The sequence below is a fragment of the Pleurodeles waltl genome, chromosome 6 (assembly GCF_031143425.1).
Source record: "Pleurodeles waltl isolate 20211129_DDA chromosome 6, aPleWal1.hap1.20221129, whole genome shotgun sequence".
NCBI classification, from domain to species: Eukaryota; Metazoa; Chordata; class Amphibia; order Caudata; family Salamandridae; genus Pleurodeles; species Pleurodeles waltl.
The window spans coordinates 969933479-969953435 of record NC_090445.1 but is presented as its reverse complement, the minus strand read 5'-3'; the positions used below and the strand labels follow the sequence as shown (position 1 = coordinate 969953435).

The following is a 19957-nucleotide window of genomic DNA, read 5'->3' as shown; positions in this document are numbered from 1 at the left end:
CTAGAGCTTGCACGTTAACAGCCAAATAAGAGTGACTATATTTACAGATAGTCAATATGGCTTCGGTGTGGTCCACAATTTCAGAAAGTTATGGCCACGAAGGGGTTTCATGACATCTTCGGTCTCTCTAACTCAAAATGGCGAGTATGTGAGAAGACTGCTAGAAGTTTTGAAACCCCCAACTCAAATTGCTGTTGTAAAATGTGCTGCACACAGAAGTGAAAAGTTGAATCAGATTGAAGAACTCACTTTAACAGTGAGATCACCAAGATGATGTGTGCAGCATTACAAGTGGAGCAAAAGTTGTATTGTAGCTATTGTCCTGAGGCTTCTGGCATAGCACAGCAACTTAATGGCACCATCAAGTTTCAACTGGCAAAAGTCGGTGCATCCAGTTCATGGAAATGGCCTGATGCTTTACCTTTGGTGTTGATGAGTCTTTGAAGTATACCTGACAGGAAGACAGGTTTATCACCCCACGAGATCCCCATTGGGAGAGCAATGAGACTGCCTGCTGTACCTGTAAATGCACTTGTGAACATAACAGATGTCTTGGCACTCAATAACTGCAAATGATTGGCCGATGTGGTACATTCTGTCTCTTGACAAGCTAAAGCAGTCACTGCAAACCTGCATCAAGAGGAGTGCCACAACGTTAGCTCCAGTGACTGGGTGCTGATAAAGAAGCACGTGAGAAAGTCCTGTCTGAAGCCAAGGTGGAAAGGCCCCTACCAGGTGACTTTGATCACAAACACTGCTATTAAATGTGCTGGAGTGCTGAACTGGGTGCATGCCTCACATACCCCAAGAACAAGAGCTCTGTATGAAGAAATAGTGTTCTGTGAGCCAGACCCAAGAACACTGGTGACTGTACCACTCCAAATTTTGCAAGTTGCACAATTACAAGGAGCAAAATCACAAGTGGTACAACAGCAAAGGAAAGAAAGGGGTGAAGAACTGTACACAGGTGAAGAGGTCCAATTCTTGGATATCCCAAGGAGTTGCACTGGGGCTCTTGCTACAGAAAATGTGGAAGCAAGAAAACAGACTGAGGTGACAGTTGAGGCACCTTCAGAACAACAAGAAGATGCAGGATGTCCACAATGCTAAACGGCCAAGAGCTTACAGTCGAAAGAAGTTGAAATCAAGTGCATCAGCTGGATCCATACCACCTACAATTGATGAAGAGACATAGTCAAGTGGTATAAGTGGCACAGAAGGAGAGCAAAAAAAACTCAAAAGTTTCAAAAGGGCCAGAGTACCTCGTTGAGGATATTCAGCACCTGAATCGTCTAATTACGTGAAGTGCTAAATTTCCCAATATCAGATCTGCTTGACTGGAATCGAGAACTACCTGAGCAACCTTGAGGTTATCCTGAATTTAGTCAAGGAAAACTTGCTGAAAATTAATTGAATGTACTGTGCTAATAGACTGAAAGAAAAATTGATAAATTTCAGAGCCCAAAGAATTAAGAGGATTTACTTAGGCCCAAGGTTCCAGTAGAAGAGTAGGGTTAACATTTTAGAAGAACATGGAGAAGGGTTAAGGAAGCCTATACAAAGATTGCTGTAAATAAAGTTGCAGGAAAACTAACTGGAATTGCAAGAAGAAAAAATAAAGACTGCTTGTGTAATAAATTAAAGACTCTAATTTTACTGTTACACTCATTGTTTTGAAAGATCTGACTTTAGATAAACGTGTGCTAACAAGAGCTAACTGCAAAAGTATTATGGGTATTTTATTAGTAGGTTTATTAGCCTCAGCAATATTATTATTGCTACACGTTATACCAGAGACACAGAAATCTGTACATGTGTTCACTAACACAATATCTGTTCCTGACATAGATGAGGATGATCTGAAAGCTTCATTTGTAGATTACATGAAAGAGGACTACTCAGCAAATGTCTATTCTAGATTAGTTCAGGAGTATACACAAGCTATAAATACTAAGGATTGTTATGTGTGCATATTTACCTTGATTGGCTAATGAAGAGGTGGCATACTGTAATATCCGTCTTTTGTATGCTACTTCATTGTGCATTTTATTAAGCTTAGTTTACAGGCATAGACATTTTAAGTATTATTCTTCTAACGGTGTCATGATTTTTTCAAAAGCGCCTTTACTTAAAAGCACAAACTTACATCCACAAGCAAAAGAAATGGAGACAGCTTGGCATAATATCAGAGCTTTCTTTCCTATGGACAATTTTAAGGCATGCAAAAATAACCTGATTGATGCATTCATTAGAGAAAACCTTTTATCATGATGTTTGAAGAGAGAAAAACACATTTTGCATTAAGTACTAAAAATAATCAATACATTTATTTGAATGTTTGGAAGATAGAAGAATACGACTTTAGAAAGATCATGCCTTACCCTAGACTAAAGTTAGAGAAGAGACATAGAAAGAAAGTGTGTATTTTTAAAAGGGGAATTCAAAACTAGAGACCTGCATGGAACAGTATTCGTGATCATACGTTTGAGTTAGCAGAGTTTACAGGGAGATGACCCATAAAAGGGGGTTTACTTGGTATGTAGTGAGAATGCATATTTTAGATCACTTACAGATTTGAAGGGAATTTGCTACCTAGGCTTGCCTTTTCCAAAAATGTACCATGCGCAGGTCTCAAATGGTTGAACAATGACACCTGCATCTAGATACACGTGTAGTGTAAATGAAGGAACACAATTGGTAGATGACATATTTGGAGTCATTATACAAGCAGTAAGTGTGATAATAAATGATAAAAAGATTAGAAAGCTTTCAACAGTCATGGACTGTTAGAAATTGGGTCTCTAATTGGCAGACCTATGCACCCTGTCCAAGTAGGCACCAGAGTCCTAGTCAGGAGAAGTCAGACACCCAGCCTAAATTAACCTGTGCTCACTCTCTGGTAGCTTGGCACAGAGCAGTCAGGCTTAACTTAAGAGGCAATGTGTAAAGGATTTGTGCAGTACATACATTACAGTAACAGTGAAAGACACCACAATAAGACACGACACAAGTTTAGGAAAATAGAGAATTCTTATCTGAGTAAAACAAGGCCAAAACAAACAAAAAGCCAAAAAGTAGATCCTGAGATATGCCATTTTAAAAATGTAAGTGAAAATAGAGCATAAAAGCACAAAATGCCAACCGTGGTTATCTGGTCGAGCTGGAACGGGACAAAGTCAAGAGTTCAGCCTGACCTCGATAGAGGGACCCACTCAGGCCCACTTAACGCAGATCCTTAAATCCTGATGCGCAATCTATGCGGCGTTGCTTTGCAAGGCTTCACGGCAGTTCCGGTGAGGACCACAGAGGGCACAGTACCTTAGGCCCACTTTTAAGGGTCCAGGACTGGAGTGGCTCCAATCGGCGGGGCAGGCTCACAGATGGCAGAGTCCAGGTGCAGGAGCATGTTGGTTGGAAGTCTTTTGTGACCCTGAGACTTCAGAAAACAGGAGGCCAGTCAGCTGGCCCTTGGAGTCCAGTCATTCTCACTTCCAGGCAAAAGGGCAGCAGGCACAGGTTAGCATAGTAATGCAGAAGTCCAGTAATGTAGCAGTCCAGCAGAGTGGAAGCCCATTCAGCAGCACAGCAGTCCTTCTACCTAGAAGCATGGCCACAGGTCCAGAAGTGTACTGAAGTGGTGGTGTCTGAGGTCCAGTAGTTATACCTTTGGTGCCCTGGTTCTGGAAGGTGGGAGAAGCTTCTGGAGGCATGTCTTTGACGTGTCCTGCGTCCCCTCTCCTGGCCCCAAGCTGGCTGCAGTGACAATGCATAGTCGTTAAGCCTTATTGTGAGTGGACAGGACAAGCCTATTCAAGTGTAAGTGAGGCAGTGCTAAGCTCCATCCACCATCAAGCCAGTTAATTGCCCATAAACCCCAATCAAGTCACACCTAATCTCCCATTGTGCATGGCTGTCTAGAGGGAGTGCACAAGGCCCAGCTGTCACCCCAGGCATGTATTGGAGAAAGGCAGCAGGCACACACGGCTAATAGCAGAAAAATGCCAACTCTCTAAAGGTGGCATTTTTAAAAGTGTAATGATAAATTTGACTTTATCATTAAAGAGGATTTATCATTACAATTTCATAGGTACTAAACATGACAGGTCTACCTCCTTCCAATCAGGATTATACTTGATTAATGTAATAAGAAATCCCCAATGCTATCCTGTGAGAGCGGTAGGCCTCACAGTAGTGAAAAACAAATAAGGGAGTTTGTCACTAGTAGGACAGGTCAAATTAAAAAGTATATATTGTGCCTTTTACTACTCAGCACCATGCTGTATGGGCGACCTAGGGCCTCCCTTTGGGGTGTCTTATGTGTAATAAAAGGGTAGTTTAAGGCTTGGCACGAGTTTCTAAATGTCAAGTCGACCTGGCAATGAAACTGCACATTCAGGCTCTACACTGGCAGGCCCGAGACATGTTTAAAGGGCTACTTAAGTGGGTGGCCCAATCAGTGCTGCAGGCCTACTAGTAGCATTTAATTTACAGGTCCTGGACACATGTGCTGCATTTGACTAGGGACTTATAAGTAAATTAAATATGCCAACTGTGGATAAGCCAATGTCACCATGTTTTAGGGAACAAGCACATGCATTTTAGCACTGATAAGCAGTGGCAAAGTGCCCAGAGTCCTAAAACCAACAAAAACGAATTCAGCAAAAAGGGGAGGAGGAAGGCGGGGTGACCCTACAGAAAGGGCCATTTCCAACATGGACAAACAAGTAACCAGAACATCTGGAGCTTTATTACTTGAAAACACATAGCTAAAAGCAATTAGATCAATGGAGTTGCAAAACAGATATGCTTTAGATATTTTACTCGCAGAAATGGGCGGAGCCTGTAAGAAGCTTAAATTAGAAAATTGCTGTTTATACATTCCTGACAAGAGTAGAAGATTGCAGAGTATGCTAAGAATATTTCTGATCTAAAGCTTGACCTAGAACATTTAGAAACCACTAGTATAGTAAAAAAGCTCCACGAACTGAGTTTCTGCAATAGGTAACTGGATTGCAACAACAGGAGGAGGAATCAGTAAAGCTATATTAATACATGTATTCACTGTAGTGTTTTGTTTCGTGCCTACATCAGGAGTCTATAAAGCTATTAAGGCTTTGCAGCAAAAGTTGTAATGCAGGCAAATTAATAAAAGAATGAAGAAAGATTTAGAATTGAATGATCGTAAAAATGAGCAGTATCAGAACCTAAGAGAAAGGAGGAACTTGAAAAGAAACAGAAAAGACTCAATTGAAGATGAGTGAGCTATGAGTTCAGCTGTGAATTAAATTTTGTAATGGTTAGAAACCATCAGACGGTGGAGGTTGTGAAGGTATTTTAATTAAATACGATTATTACAATTGATGTTTAGAAGAAATGTGAATGCCCTAACACGAGATGCAGCAAATAAATGCAAATTGTTACAGAAAGCTTCAATAGTCACATATGGTCAGCTAAAGTTACTGGCTAATGCATTTTTCTTTTCTCTTTTACCTTGACCAAGGTCAGGAATTCAAGATTTATGCAAATGTGAGTCTAGACAATAAGAATATAGAAGAAGTATTATGCCTCACCCTTTCTCACTTGCATACTTTTCATAGAATATAATAATGTATTAAAATGTTTGATTTAATTTGCATAGAGTATTTCTTATCAAAAGGTTTGTCGATAGAAGTGTATGGGAAAGGGAATGATTTCCTCAAGTAATGTACTGCTCTCACCTTCAACTGTTTTTGTCTTATAGAAAGAAGTACTGGGCAACTTAGCCAAATTGATAGTCATATAACACTTTGTAGAATATTTGCATCTTATGTCTAGGATGCTGCTTGTTTAGTTTCCTTAGTTGACGGACGCTTTCCTGTTTCCATGATGAGACTGCTGTTTGCTTGAGCGAGACGATGAGCTGCTGCAACAATTCACACATTGTTAGATATGAGAAGTTAATAAAGATGTGTGTTCCTTAGACCCTTTCCGGACTCTCTGAAGAACCTCTGCTGACACTCAGAGATTGTTTATTTTCTTTGCCTGATTCTATGCTGCTCTGGAACTTTACTGTTTCTTGAACCACTCTTTATGGGAAGTTCTGTTTATAATTTACAAAAAGACTAATGCTTTCACATCTGAACTAAGAGGTCTTTATGCTTTGTAATAATTTTTTTATTCGCACTCTCCTTAACTTAGAATTGGAATGCACTTATATGGAGTGTTCTTTATGCTTTGTTCTGTATTGTATTGATATTGACATTGACTAACGATGATTTTCAATGAAGAAATAAACACTAAAAAGATTTCAATAAAGCTTTGAAAGTCACATTCCAATCTAGTTACTGACTCCCACAAAATGATGCAAATGGTATTTATAATGATAGGATGTTGATTTGCAGCTCTTGATTAAGTCTACACTAATGTCAATGGGCCATTCCTCTTGGGCCCAGTGGGTGGGGAGCTTCATGTTTCCGAAAAAGAGATCAAATTAGTGAGTGAAGTTCCCAATAGTGAGCCCCCAAGCATGAACATAATAAATACTACACATCACAAACTCCTTGAGCAATGGATAAATGAATGTTAATATTTTTGTTGTTAAAATGACTTACTCAACATGAATGGACATAGCCAGTTTCTGGTGATTTTGTTATTCGGCATGTGTCATTTAGAATTTTTATAAAAGGCAAATAGAATTCAACTACAATCAATGTTATTGTCAACAGAAGAAACCTCTTTTAGCAACGCTCAGAGCAAAATGATGTAGCCATGAGGGCTGAATAAGAAGTTCCACAGTCGCATGTACTTAGCTAAAGTTACAGACTAATGCATTTTTCTGTTCTCTTTTACACTGACCGAGTTCTGGAATTCAAGTTGTAAACTTGCATTGACGCAAATGTGAGTTAAGACAAAAAGTATTATGCTTCATCTTTCTCACTTGCATACTTTTTATAGAATAGAATAATGTATTAAAATGTTTAGTTTAATTCCTGTAGAGTGTTTCCTTATGAATACGTTTTGTCAATAGAAGCGAATGGGAAAGGGAATGATTTCATACAGTAATGTACTGCTTTCACCCTGAGCTGATTTTGTCTTATAGAAAGAATCGCTGGGCAACTTAACCAAAATGATAATTATGTTAGAATTTGTAGTACATGTGTATCTTATGCCTAGGATGCTCTTTGTTTAGTTTGCTTAGTTGACGGAAGCTGTCCTGTTCCCATGAGGAGACTGCTGTCTGATTGGACAAGACGATGACCTGCTGCAACAATTGTCAAATTGTTCGTTATAAGGAGTTAATAAAACTACGGGATATTTGAGTAGAAACGGAGATCCTTCTCAGGCCCTGTCCAAACCCTTTGCGGAACCTTTGCTGACACTTCTCAGAGATTCTTCATTTTCCTTGCCTGATTCTATGCTGCTCTGAAAGTTTACTGAGTATCTTGAACCTCTCTTTTGGGGAAGTTCTGTTTATGATTCACAAATAGACTAATGCTTTCACATCTGAACTAAGAGCTCTTTATGGCTTCTAATCAGTTTGTACTCATAATCACCTTAGCTTAGAATACAGATTTACTTATATGGAAAGAGCTTTATGCTTTGTTCCTTATTGTATTGATATTTTCATTGAGTATTTAAGGACTTTCAATAAAGCTTTGAAACCCACATCAAAATATCATCATGGACACACACACAATGATGCAAGTGTTATTTATAAGGATAGGATTTGTGCCCTTGATTAATCCTAAACTCACGTCAAAGGTCCTTTCTTCTTCGGCCAAGTGGGCAGGGAACTTCTGTTTCCGAATAAAAGATATTATTAATGAGTGTAGTTGCCAAAAGTGAGCCCCCTTGCATGTATATAATACATTCTGAACATCACAATCTCCTTGAGCCATAGATAAAGCAATGTTTGTATTGTTGTTGTTAAAATGACTTACTCAACGTGAATGGACATAGCCAGTTTCTTGTGCTTTTTTATTTGGAATGTGACGTTTAGAAGTGTTATAAAAGCCAAATAGATTGCAGTTACAATCATTGTTATTGTCAGCAGAAGAAACCTCTTTTTCACAAGGCTCAGAGCAAAACACCGTGGCTATGAGGGTTGAATAAGAAGATTAAGTACTGTAGCTTGTATCTACAGTCTGAAAAACTTCTCACATGCATGACATGGTTTAAAACTGTATTGATACACTTTAAAGCAAAAGCTAAATGTGACAGAGGACAAGTAACCAGCTCACAGATTTGCAGTTAAAGGTCTGAAAATAGGTGTTTCAATAACTGAAGGGTGGAAAACATATTTTCTAACAAAGTTCAGCCACCTACGGCTATTTGAAAGCATCTGCTTTTTTTGAAAAACACCCATACATAGTCAGGTTTCAGAATGTTTTCTGACGTATTTTAATGACAATCCATCTCATTCCTCAGAGCGTGACGCGTTCTTAATAAGAATGACGTACCAGACAAAGCCAGACATAGGAGGGGAAGGGAAACAAGTTTGTGAAAGTTAGATGCAGCTCACCTACTTATTTTTGGTTCATGTCTCTCAGGTGTTATGTCTCTGGTTGCAGCCTGGATATATACACAAAGACTCTCAGTAATAGAACTACCAAATTATCAGGGGAAGTATCTGCACTGTTTTAATACTGGTTTTAAGATAATATTCAGAATCAACACATAATAAGCATTTATATTCACAGGCTTAGAAAAAGACTAACCACAGTGAATCTAAGCTAAGTGGGGCGAAGCCTGTAAGTACAAAACTCAGGAAATGGATCAGGGCTCTTTTGATCAGGGAACAGGAAAGAGGAAAAACACAGCAACAAAGTCAAAACAGAATATTCAGAGAAAGGTCAGCATACAGGCAAAGAGGTCAGAGTTTGGAGGTACTGTAAAAGGAAAGTGTGACAAAATGACAGCCAATCCCAAGGTCAAAACAACTGCCAAAGTAGTGAGAATACCTAGGAACTGTAAACAGAAAAAATAAAGATTGAGGATAAGGAACAGTGAACAAACTAGCGACAAGCAGAGAGCCAATACAACACATAAGTTGGCAGCTAGCTTCCTAAAACCTTCATAATGCTTAAATCCTGCTGCTGTCTGTGGCGACACAGAAGTCCTGCCCTTGACCCAGACTGGCTTGTTACTCAAGGAACCCCATCCACCTCAGGTGTAAAGGATTATAACTTCACAGGCGTTCTTACTGTCATCCTCAAACCATGGCTACCCTGTTGACTCCTGACATACACATACAGACCATGATGAAGGCAGGAAGTTCACTTAGTGAGCTGTTATCTAATAAGCACAACTAAAGGTCAAACAAACGTGTAAAGAAAACCTCTTCTCAACAAGGATTCCACTGATAAACAGTGGTATTTGGCAAACAAAAAACATAAGTTAGCATATCTATTCAGGCATAGACTGCATTAGATCATGAAAAAGAAAAAAAAAAGAAAAAGAAAAGAAAAGATAATGTAACGTATCCAAGAAATTATGATTTTCCATTGAGTGTTGCCTCTAAGGACTGATATTTCATTACGAGCATGATGTCCAATGAAACCTTGGAAACGTCTTTAATAACTGCTGTGAGAATGACCACCTTTATCTCGCAGCTCTTTCCCAAGCTCTTTTTATTGGTATTGAGGTAATAAAGCCTTGTTCTTTTTGGAAATACTTCTATAAATATCAAAGGCAGGGTAGAGAACAGCAACATTAGTGTGTATTAAGGCTCTGCAGCAATGCCTGGTCAATTCGTTTTTTTATTTAGGAAGTCATTAAGGGCCAAATTATGAGTTTGGCACTCCGAGGCCCACCAAACCCGCAGTAGTGGTTGCACTCCTGGCAGTCCGACCACCAGAGTACGACCCTGGTGGTGGGACCGCCGCCACTGCCAGGATCATGGATCCCGCCAGGGTAGTGGCAATCAGTCGTGGTCAGCCACGGTGGCGCTGACTTCAGCGCTGCCGTGCTGATCACGAGTCCTCTTTTCTGCCAGTCTTTTCATCACAGGGTCCCCCCATAAAAAGGCTGGTGGAAAGCCAGTGCTGGGGTCCACAGGGGGGCCCCTGCACTGTGTATGCCCAGTTTAGGAGCCCCCCCGCCAGCAACCTCGGAATGCGCACTATCTGCTCTATGGTATGCTCGGTATGACAGCAGCTTCCTCCTCACGGCTTTGGCTGTCGGCTCGCCCAACTGCCAAAGTCGTAATGAGGCCCTTAGACTTCATTTATGCAGATCAAGAGTATAAATAATCCCATGATTCGATTGTCTCAGTTACAGGAATAACCAATACACTAATTATTTTCAGGTTTCATTATTTACTACCCTTTTAAAACCCTTTCTTGTGCAGACCCTACCACTTCTCAAATATGGCACCCAATTCCTTTCATTTACGAAATGATTCTTTCATTTGCATTTTCCTTGTCAGTTCATCCTTTGGAGCGGTTAGTGTAGATTTTCATTTCATTGCAATTCATAATCTGGTCACCAAAGGAGAGATATAAAGGTCCCAGGGGATCTACACCTCCCCAGTAAGGGTATATGATGATCATTGGCTAAAGAATACCCTATATTGCCCTCCAAACCGTTATAAATCTAGTACAAATATCTGGTGTGGAATCTATGAATTTACTAATAATGGCTGGGGTTAGATAGAATCTATAATCTAGATGCTTCTGGATATGGTGGAGATTTGAGTTTATAGGGTGATGAATTTCCTTATTTACCATTTCCAATTCTATCACTGAGAGCTGAAGACAGAGGTCTGTTCCCCAAGCTGTCCTAATTTTTTTTGTTTACATTTTTCACATTAAGAAACTGATTATACATTCTAGATGTAGTTTCTTCTGATGGGCGGAAAAGTACCTCTTTGAAAATAACAGGCTTTTCCCTCTTCCATTTTAATTGAGCAGCTTCTCTTTTGAAGTCAATTAAAATAAATGCATTTCATTTCGATATAAAATTTTGTTATAGTGTTCCTCGAAGGAAGCTTCTCTGATTCAACAGTTGTCTAAATACCCAAAACCTTTTGGAGAGCTTGCCAGAAACCTGGTGAAGATTTATTATTTCATAGTAGAAAGTAATCCTGATTATTCTCAGTTTTAACACATCAGAAACAATGTGCATAAATCTGACATAAATTCTTAATATCTTGAAATCTGATGTCCTTTTTTTTTTAATCTGCAGGGGTAACCCCTTAAACTAACAATTGTTATGTCTTTTAACTATACTGCATTAAATTTGTTGATTTGTAGGAGAGGCTGCAAGGTAGTATAATTCTAGGTCCGGCTCTTCTCTAATGGCAAAGTAAGTTTTTCTTATCTCCCAGGGCCTCTTATATCCCCATATAAATGACTTTATCATGAAGTATTTTAAGTTAATGAAAAATTACTTTAGATAGAAATAGAATGTCTGAAAAATAAACATTGCAGCAAGATGATCATTGTAATTATCCTAAAATGGAATATGAGAAATTAAGTGAACATTTTGTTTACTCTTGGTGCTTAGTCGCTCATAATTTAAATTTAAAAAGTGGCTTAAAGATAAGGGAAGTGTGTATGAGAGATCTAATGAGGAAAGAAGTTCTCATACCTTGGTATTCCCAGGGTAGATCTGCAGCATTATGGTTTATCAATAGAGTTTCTGTCTTTGAAGGGTTTATTTTATAACTGAGATCTGAAAAACGTTTTTATAGTTTCAATTCCAGGCCGATTATGGTTTAGGATTAAGAATGGTCTATATTCTCTGCATAGTGTCAGATTTTTTCAGTGATTAGCATTTCAGCAGCAGGTTTGACTAATTGATAATTGCAAATCTGTCTAGATAGGGGTTTGATAAACATAGCACATAGAAGAGACAACAACAGGCAGCCCAACCCAGTCCCGCCTTTCATTTGAATGTCCCCCACTTCAACTTAATTCATTATTAACTAATCCTTAGAGCCTTAATTTAAATAAAAAAGGATTAAGCTGTTGAACAGTGTATGAAAAAATACACAGTTCGGCATATTGAAGAGTTCTTTGGCATGTAGAAACCAGATGGCTAATGGAGAGTTAACATTGGTAGCATAATGTATGGCCACCCAGAGAAAGCATTAGCAGCTACGAATCTATCCAGGATTAAATCTACCTGACTGTATCTATGATTATTTTAACAGTCACCACCAACCTGGACAATATTATTTTCATGAATATTTTAAAATGCACATTGAATTATATGATCAGCTGATAGGAGCCACATCTTAATGATATCCTACCAAGTTTCAGACAGTTAACTACGATGTCAATTTTGAAAGACAGAGGAATTTCCCTTTCATGAAGAACTGTATTAAACATTATATGTTGAGGGGAATTAATCTCCTTTGATAGAGATTTATATATTTCAACCAACAGGCCATCTGGGCCAGGAACTTTCCCTGTAGCAATAAATGAACCTGCTTCCCGAATTTCTTCTTCCTTAATAGGTTTGAATACACTTTGGTTTTGCTTGGGCAACAATTTGGAGAACAAATGTCTTTCATATTAGGGATTAAGGTATCCCAATAAATGCAGGTTCCTACACAATTGTTACAAATATTACTGACTTTGTCCTTGTCTTTTTCAAAATAGCCAGTTTCTTCATCACAAATTTAAAAATAAAGTTATTTGCTTGCTTAATTTCCAAGCTAAGAATTTCCCATCCTTATTATCTTACTCAACTACGTCTTGAAATACCTTTTTAATGATTTCCTTCTGGGCTCAATAGTTATTAATGCTTAATCCAGTACCCTCCACTAATTTATTAGTTTCTTGGTTAGGATCTGAGATAACTGAAGTAGTAGATAATTTTAATTGTATTTCATTGTTGAAATGCACCTGTGTATCCAATATATTTCTCTATTTCTTTTTGAAACCCACAAGTCTCTCAAGAGGGCTTTGAAACTATCCCATATACTACTGTTTGCAGATTTTAGATTAGTCTCTAAAAATTAATTTGAGTGTGGTAGGCAGTACTTTACAAATTCCAAAAGAAGAGAGGTTGGCTCTCCAATTGTGTTAGACCTGGCATCCTTGGCGTGGTTTCCCCTGTCTTTTTGCCTCTGCTTCCTGTATTTTTGGATGTGTGCTGGACTTTGTTTTTGCTGGTTTCAGTACTCTGGGCACTTTACTACTGTTGATCAATGCTAAAGTGCAAGTGGTCCCTGTATAAATTGTGATTAAGACTGGCTACCCCTAATTGACATATTTGATTTACTAGTAAATCCCTAGTAAAGTGCACCAGAGCTGCCCAGGGCCTGTAAATCAAATGCTACTGGTGGGCCTGCAGCACTGATTGTGCCACCCACATGGGTTGCCCTGTCAACATGTCTCAGACCTGCCACTACAGTGTCTGTGTGTGCAGTCTTGTACTGCCAGTTCGACCTAGCAAGCATACCCACTTGCCAGGCCCAAACCCTCCCTTTTACTACATGTAAGTCACTCCTAAGGTAGGCCCTATGTAGACCCATGAGCAGGGTGCAGTGTGTTAAAAAAAAAGTAGGATATGTAATGGTGTCTTTTACATTTCCTGATAGTGAAATACTGCCAAATTCGGACTTCAGGATAGCAAAGCCCATCTCTCCCATAGGTTAACATGGGGATTGCCTTTAAATATCTTTTAAGTGCAGTTTTCCCATTGGAAGCAGATAAAGATATGAAGTTTGGGTCTTCTGAACTCACAATTTAACAATATATCTTTTGGTAGAGTTGGCTTTTAGATTGTCTGTTTGAAAATGCCACATTTTCTGAAAAGTGGGCATTTTCTTGCTTAACAATCTATGCCTCTGCCTGCCTGTGGAATCCACGTATGGGTCAGACTGAGCGTTGGGCTGTTTGTGAATTCCCTCTAGACAGTGACACAAAGGGAGCTGAGGAGTGTTCTGCATATCCTGATGAGTCTCCTGGGCTAGAGTGGGGAGGGAGGTGCTGACACTTACACCTAGAAGGGCCGTGTCTCTCCTCACACAATGCCATCTCCAGCCCCCTGGAGTGTGTCTGTGGCCAGGGCTGGGCAAGGCAGGATCTTGTGAACCTCAGAGACTTTCCTTTTAGGTTTGCCTACTTCAAAGGCAGAAATGAGTATAAGTAGTGGACCCAAAACCCCAAACTTTTAGAATACTTCTGAATCAAGAGGAACCTCTGCCAAGGTGAAGAGCTGGAGGAGAAGTACTAACCCTTTGCTATGTGTGACTTGCTGGGTTGACCTGAGTTGCTGCTTCTGCCTTAAAGAGGACAAAGACTGGACTTTGCTGTGTATCCTGCTTGTAAAGATTCTGCAAGGGCTTGAACTGAGCTTGCCCCCTGTTCTGAAGTCTCAGGGCCATCAAAGACTTCAGCTGCCAGCACCTGGGATCTCTTGCTGAGACCCCTACCCTGCCAAGTTGTGCCACATCCAGTCCCTGGGTCCTTGAAAGGAGACAATACAAGACCTGGAGCTGAGCGGCAAAAATCGACTGAAAAATAGAGGCATCGCTGGTAAAATCAATGCATCACCAGCTCAGCGCATATTCATCACTGCAGTGTGCCCGGATTTTCCACGCATTATCCCTAGACGTCAACATCTGCACCATCACTGCGCAGACCCGAGGCTGCTTACCCGGAAATCAACACATCTCTTCCCTGTGAGGAAAGAATCGACGTATCGCTTGCCCAGTGGAGAAAGAATCGACGTACGGCCTCACTTGCGAGTAAGGAATCAATGCAACGCTTGCTCTTCTGACGCACACTCGCCCATGCAGCTTTATTTTTGAGGCATGCCAGGTACTTTGTACTAAAACAACGCATCTATTGATTTCTATGGACTCATTTTACTTTAAAACTTAATTTCTTTGCTGGTGTATGTTGGATATGTGTTGTTTTGGTCTTGTTTGATTTAGATAAATATTGGCTATTGTTCTAAACTGGTTTGGGGTCCTTTTGTGGGGTTTTTACACTGTGTTATTGGATGTGTTGGTACAAACACTTTCCACATTGCCTTTGAGACAAGCCTGACTGCTTGCGCCAATCTACCAAGGGGATGAGCAAGGGTTATCTGAGCTGTGTATCTCTCTTACTCTGACTAGTGTGAGGGTCCCTTCTTGAACACTGTGTAAACTGACTGCCAACTAGAGACCCCATTTCTAACAAATTGTGTCTATTTATTTTATTCCCTTGCATTTATAGCCAACATAATAAACTAACAGGGGCATTTTCAGAAAATACAGAGGCGGACATTTCTGTGCTTAGTATTTCTAAATCAGCTAAGCAGAGGAAATTGTCCAATTGAGCAGTGCTTTGATTATTCAGACCATAGTGAGTATACTGCTATTTTGGGAAACGAATTTGCCCTGAATCTTTTAGCCCAAACATTCTTGAAACAATTTTATGACTGAATGTAGTTAGTATACCTACAGGCCTTAGGATGACATTCCCCACAACTATAAACGTGGCTAGACTTTGAAATAAGTTTGGACCTATAGATAGTTGTTAGGATAACTTATCTGGCCAGTTTATTTCTTTAGTTACTATTATACCCGGATTATTCCTGATCAATTATGACTACTCCCCCGGTATGCAGCTATTGCATTTCATAGTACATCCTTTTGAACCCACCTTGGTAGTTCACAGATTATTTTTGCGTTAAACATTTCTGTTCCACTATATTATCGAAATAAAAACACAATCCGCCCCCCCCCCCCCAGCACATTACCCTTTTAATCCTTCCTGCACCTTCCCACCCAAAATCTAATTCCCAGGCTGACGAGCTCCAACTACAGGTTAGACGTTGCTAGAGTCTCTCTTTTGCGCTTGCCTAGTCGAATGTGGTGTATGTGATACAGGCGATGTTCTTCTCATGTCTGGCTCATGTGCCACCAGTTATGTAAAAGAGAAACAGGAAAAATAACCCCATAATTCACCTAATTGGGGCCCCTTTTGCTGCAAATCAAAGATGCGTGAAGGGGAGTGCCTTCTAGGGTGAATAAATATTTGGCACTTAACATGCCCTCGGAAATGTGGCCTGGTTGAGTGGCAGGGCTGAAACTAGTGTTGGGTATGCCCATGCACATTTCAGGCATAGTTAAAAACTCTGCTGAAATGCTAAAAAGATCAGTGCTTTCATTTTGGTGCCTCAATATGCCATGGATCTTGGAACAACAACTAGGGACCACAATGTGAGGTGATAGCTGTCTGTGACATTCTGGAAAAAATGCAACAAATGAAACATACATTTTATAACCGTGAATGCGACTTACCTTTTTACATTCATCTGCTCCTTTAATTTGCTATACATTTCCAAAGCTAGTGGAAAAGAAAAACATATGTCATACAACATAGGAATGGCCTCCAATTAACACACGCAGATTAGAATAATCTAATGTTTTACTTTTGCCAGGTACATAGGTGTATTTTTAAATAAAAGAAAAAATTTGCACATACCTATAATCCACCTATTAAATCTTCAGAAACTAGTTTAGGTGTGATGACACATTTACTTCATTGTACTGTTTAATAACTAGTACTTGTTTCACACAGTTAAATGCATGAGACACATGTTGGCATTTATAATCCATTGTTTATGAAGCAGGCTGCTTATTTATAATTTAAATAATCATAGGGTGAATCGGGCATGCCTAATGTAAACAAACACGTACATTACATCATGGTGACAGGAAAGCTGAAATTGAATACAATTTGTCGGATAGATTTGGCTCTCACGCAAAACATTGTTTGTAAAATTGGGGTGTTTAAAATCATAGCGAATAAAATCAATTAAAACCATGTAGAATGAAGCAATTCCGACTCAGGGGATTAAGCTTTTCCTTCAAAGAATGTTGCAGGCAATGTACAGCATATAATGCAATAATAAGGACTTTTCAGTAATCGCATCACTGAACTAAGGATAGGTTTAAAGGCAGCTCAAGCTCAAACAGTGACAATGCACACATAGATCCAGCCACTTTGCAGAGACGGAGGCTTGCCTTCTTCATAGTAGGGGCAGTGCTCCAGAGGCAGAAGAGGTTTCCTAAAAGTGAGGTCCTGCTGGGACAGGGGACAGTGTGCAGCAGGACAAACCGAAAGGGTAAGATTAGATAATTGAAAAAGAATGTCAGAAATTAGGGTAGGGCTCTGGCCTGACTTTGGAGGCTTGCACCATTTCTAATTAGAAGAGCAGAATGTGGATGGACCGCAGTCCCAACCACGTAACAAATTAAGTCCAAATTCCGATTCTGTGCTGAGACACTCTGTTACTACTTGCCTTATGATTCCCAGCTGTATGGGCTCATGTCAGTGAATCTATTCTTCATTAATCTGGCCTTGTACTCGTCTTGCCTGCCCTTCGAAAAAGCTATCCTCTAGGCAGGTCATGTAACTCTGAGCGTTCTCTGCTGATTATGTGGTCGTTAGGTGGCATTGTTGAATTCTGCCATTGTGGACTAACCCACTTTCCATGACTATAAATTTCAATGCATAATGAGTCCATATAAAAAGGTTCTAGGCTAACTCCCATAGTGGAATGTCAAACTACAGTCTTTCAGGATCTCGCCTCTCTTTATTAAGTTCAAAGAGATGAGAAACATAATTACTATAAAACCCAACCAAGACAGGTTTCATTCCGAGCCATGATCAAGACTCGGTATGAATCAAAGTTAATTTTTGTGTGCACACTTCATCTGTTTTGTTTGCTGAGTTTATATATATATATATATATATATATATATATATATATATATATACACATACACATATATATATATATACACACACACACACACACATATATATACTTACTGGCAGTCGCCAGTAGGTAGTTATAGTTAGGACCATGTTTCCATAGAAAAAGCATTTTTTGACTTGCCTATATCTTTGGCACGTTTGAGGAATGTTCACAAAATTTTCCAAAAAAAAGTGTCCTGGTGATTCTTGTTGCGCCCGTAAAGTTCAGGGGTAATCCATCATGCGAGGAAAGAAAAACAAAAGGAGGGGAGGAAGTACATTTCCCATGTTGATTCCTATGGGACCTTTGAACACGACTACAGCTCAAACCACTGGACGGAATTACACCAAAGTTGGCAGAAAACTAGCTTTCGGTATACAGACTGTGCTTTCACTTATTTGGTGTAAACCTGTTCAGTAGTTTTTGAGAAATTAGAGGGAAAAAAAATGTGTATATCTTTGGCAGAGACAACTTCGTGATTATTTTGCGAATAAATTGCAAAAATTCATGAATGTTCACAAACGGGCATGCAAAAAGAAGCGCTGTACTTGGCTGACCACCACCTGAGAAGAAAGTTACGGCTGCCATTTTATTTCAAGGGCCACGGTCCCCTGGGGTGAAAATACTGATTGAAAGTGGCATAAGGGATCAGGCTGAAGGTACCCTGACCCCAGGGGTGTGACATAGGTGTGTTTTAGGGGGCAAAGTATGGGTTCTAAATAATTTTGCATCACCATGCACGTATTCAAGTAAATTCACAAATTTTCACAAGTTATTTGCAAATGTGAAAAAAATTTGAAAAAAAAACACTGACTCATTCATACACCAATTCATTCACTCATACAGGCACTCAGAGACTCATGCACCCACTCACACATCCACTCAGACACTCATGCACCCACTCAGACTCACACACCCACTTTCAAACATACTCAGACACTCATGCACCCACTCATAGATCCACTGACGGAGACAGGCTCTGTGGCCAACCTGAGCTGCGCATGGCCAAAGGCCGTGTGTGGTGCGGTGTGTGGGTGGTTATGGGAACATGGAATATCGTATAGTAAATAAAATTATTTTACGTTAAAAACAAATATTCACTGAAAAAAAAACAACGTTTACAGGGACGTTATAGTTAGGTTCTGAATTTACTCGTACAAAACCACCGAAATTCAGCAGTTAGAGTTCTTTCAACAAACTATAACTTGTACCCTAAGGTAACTATAACTCACGCCTTCGCCAAGAAGGGTGTAGTCACCCTAAAGGTGAGTAGCCCACTGGCTACCACCTGGCCTTCCATGTAACACCCCTAAATTCAGTATTTTGGTGGCAACCCAAGCCGTGGAACTCAGATTACTGTCGACCTATGAAGAGCTGGACAACACAGAAGTCCCCCCAGCAGCGAAGACTGAAGACACCAGCTGACTTAGCCCCAGCCCTACTGGCCTGTCTGCAGCCCTCAAAGAACCTGCACCCAAAAGACAACTTGTCCAGCCAATGACTGCCTGCCTTTGATAAAGACCAATAACCCCAGTGGACAGCATACCTTTCCAAAAGAAATCAACTTCGAAGAAGAAGTCTGCCAGAAGAACAGCGAAACTGCCTCTGGATCCACCTCTGCACCTGATGCCCACGGCCTAAGCCCAAGAGGCCCACCGGTTCTGTGAAGGTTCCCCAGCGCTTCTGAACTGGAGTCCACTGTGGGCTGGCCCCTGCCAGACTCCACGGTGACGCCTGCAGCCTCAATCCCAGGACTCCCCCCCCACCCAACCACAATATGCCCCGTAAGCTGTTTCTAACACCAAAAGACACACCTGCACCTGCAGCCCCTAGGTCTTGGGGAGCTAGACTGTCAATGTCTCTCTGACCCCTGACATCTCTACTAACCTGGGCAGCTGTGGGTTGTCCTCATCGGCCTCCTGGCCAGAGCCTGGAGCCTGTTTCTGAAACTGATCTCCTCCATTGAATAATATTGGGCGCCCAACCCTGTGTTAGCACTCTGCACCTGGCCGTCCCTGTGCCACTGATGGCGTAAGTTTGGTGCTGCATTGTGGACCCCTTGTACTTACCTCAACTCTAGGAGATCAACCCCTGACCCTGCATTTCTCAGCTGTGAGCAGTGCTTCATAGGTTACCCCTTGTCTCCATTGGTTAACACTGGCCAGCCAACTCCGAATTCGACTGCTGCACCCGGCCACCCGTGTGCCGCTGGGGGAGCACTCTTGGTGCTGATTTGAACCTTGCCTTGTGTTGACCTAGAACCCCAAAG

General features: G+C 40.4%; 1 protein-coding gene across 2 annotated transcripts in view; it reads right to left on the bottom strand.

Annotated features, from left to right (window-relative positions):
• Window positions 1–19957, bottom strand: part of EXOC6 (exocyst complex component 6) — a 1398320-nt gene that overhangs the window by 1086318 nt on the left and 292045 nt on the right. For both annotated transcript variants that reach the window (XM_069239815.1, XM_069239814.1), the window contains exon 5: window positions 16226–16271. In XM_069239815.1, coding sequence (XP_069095916.1) covers window positions 16226–16271 — 46 coding nt within the window. The remainder of the gene's footprint in view (window positions 1–16225; window positions 16272–19957) is intronic.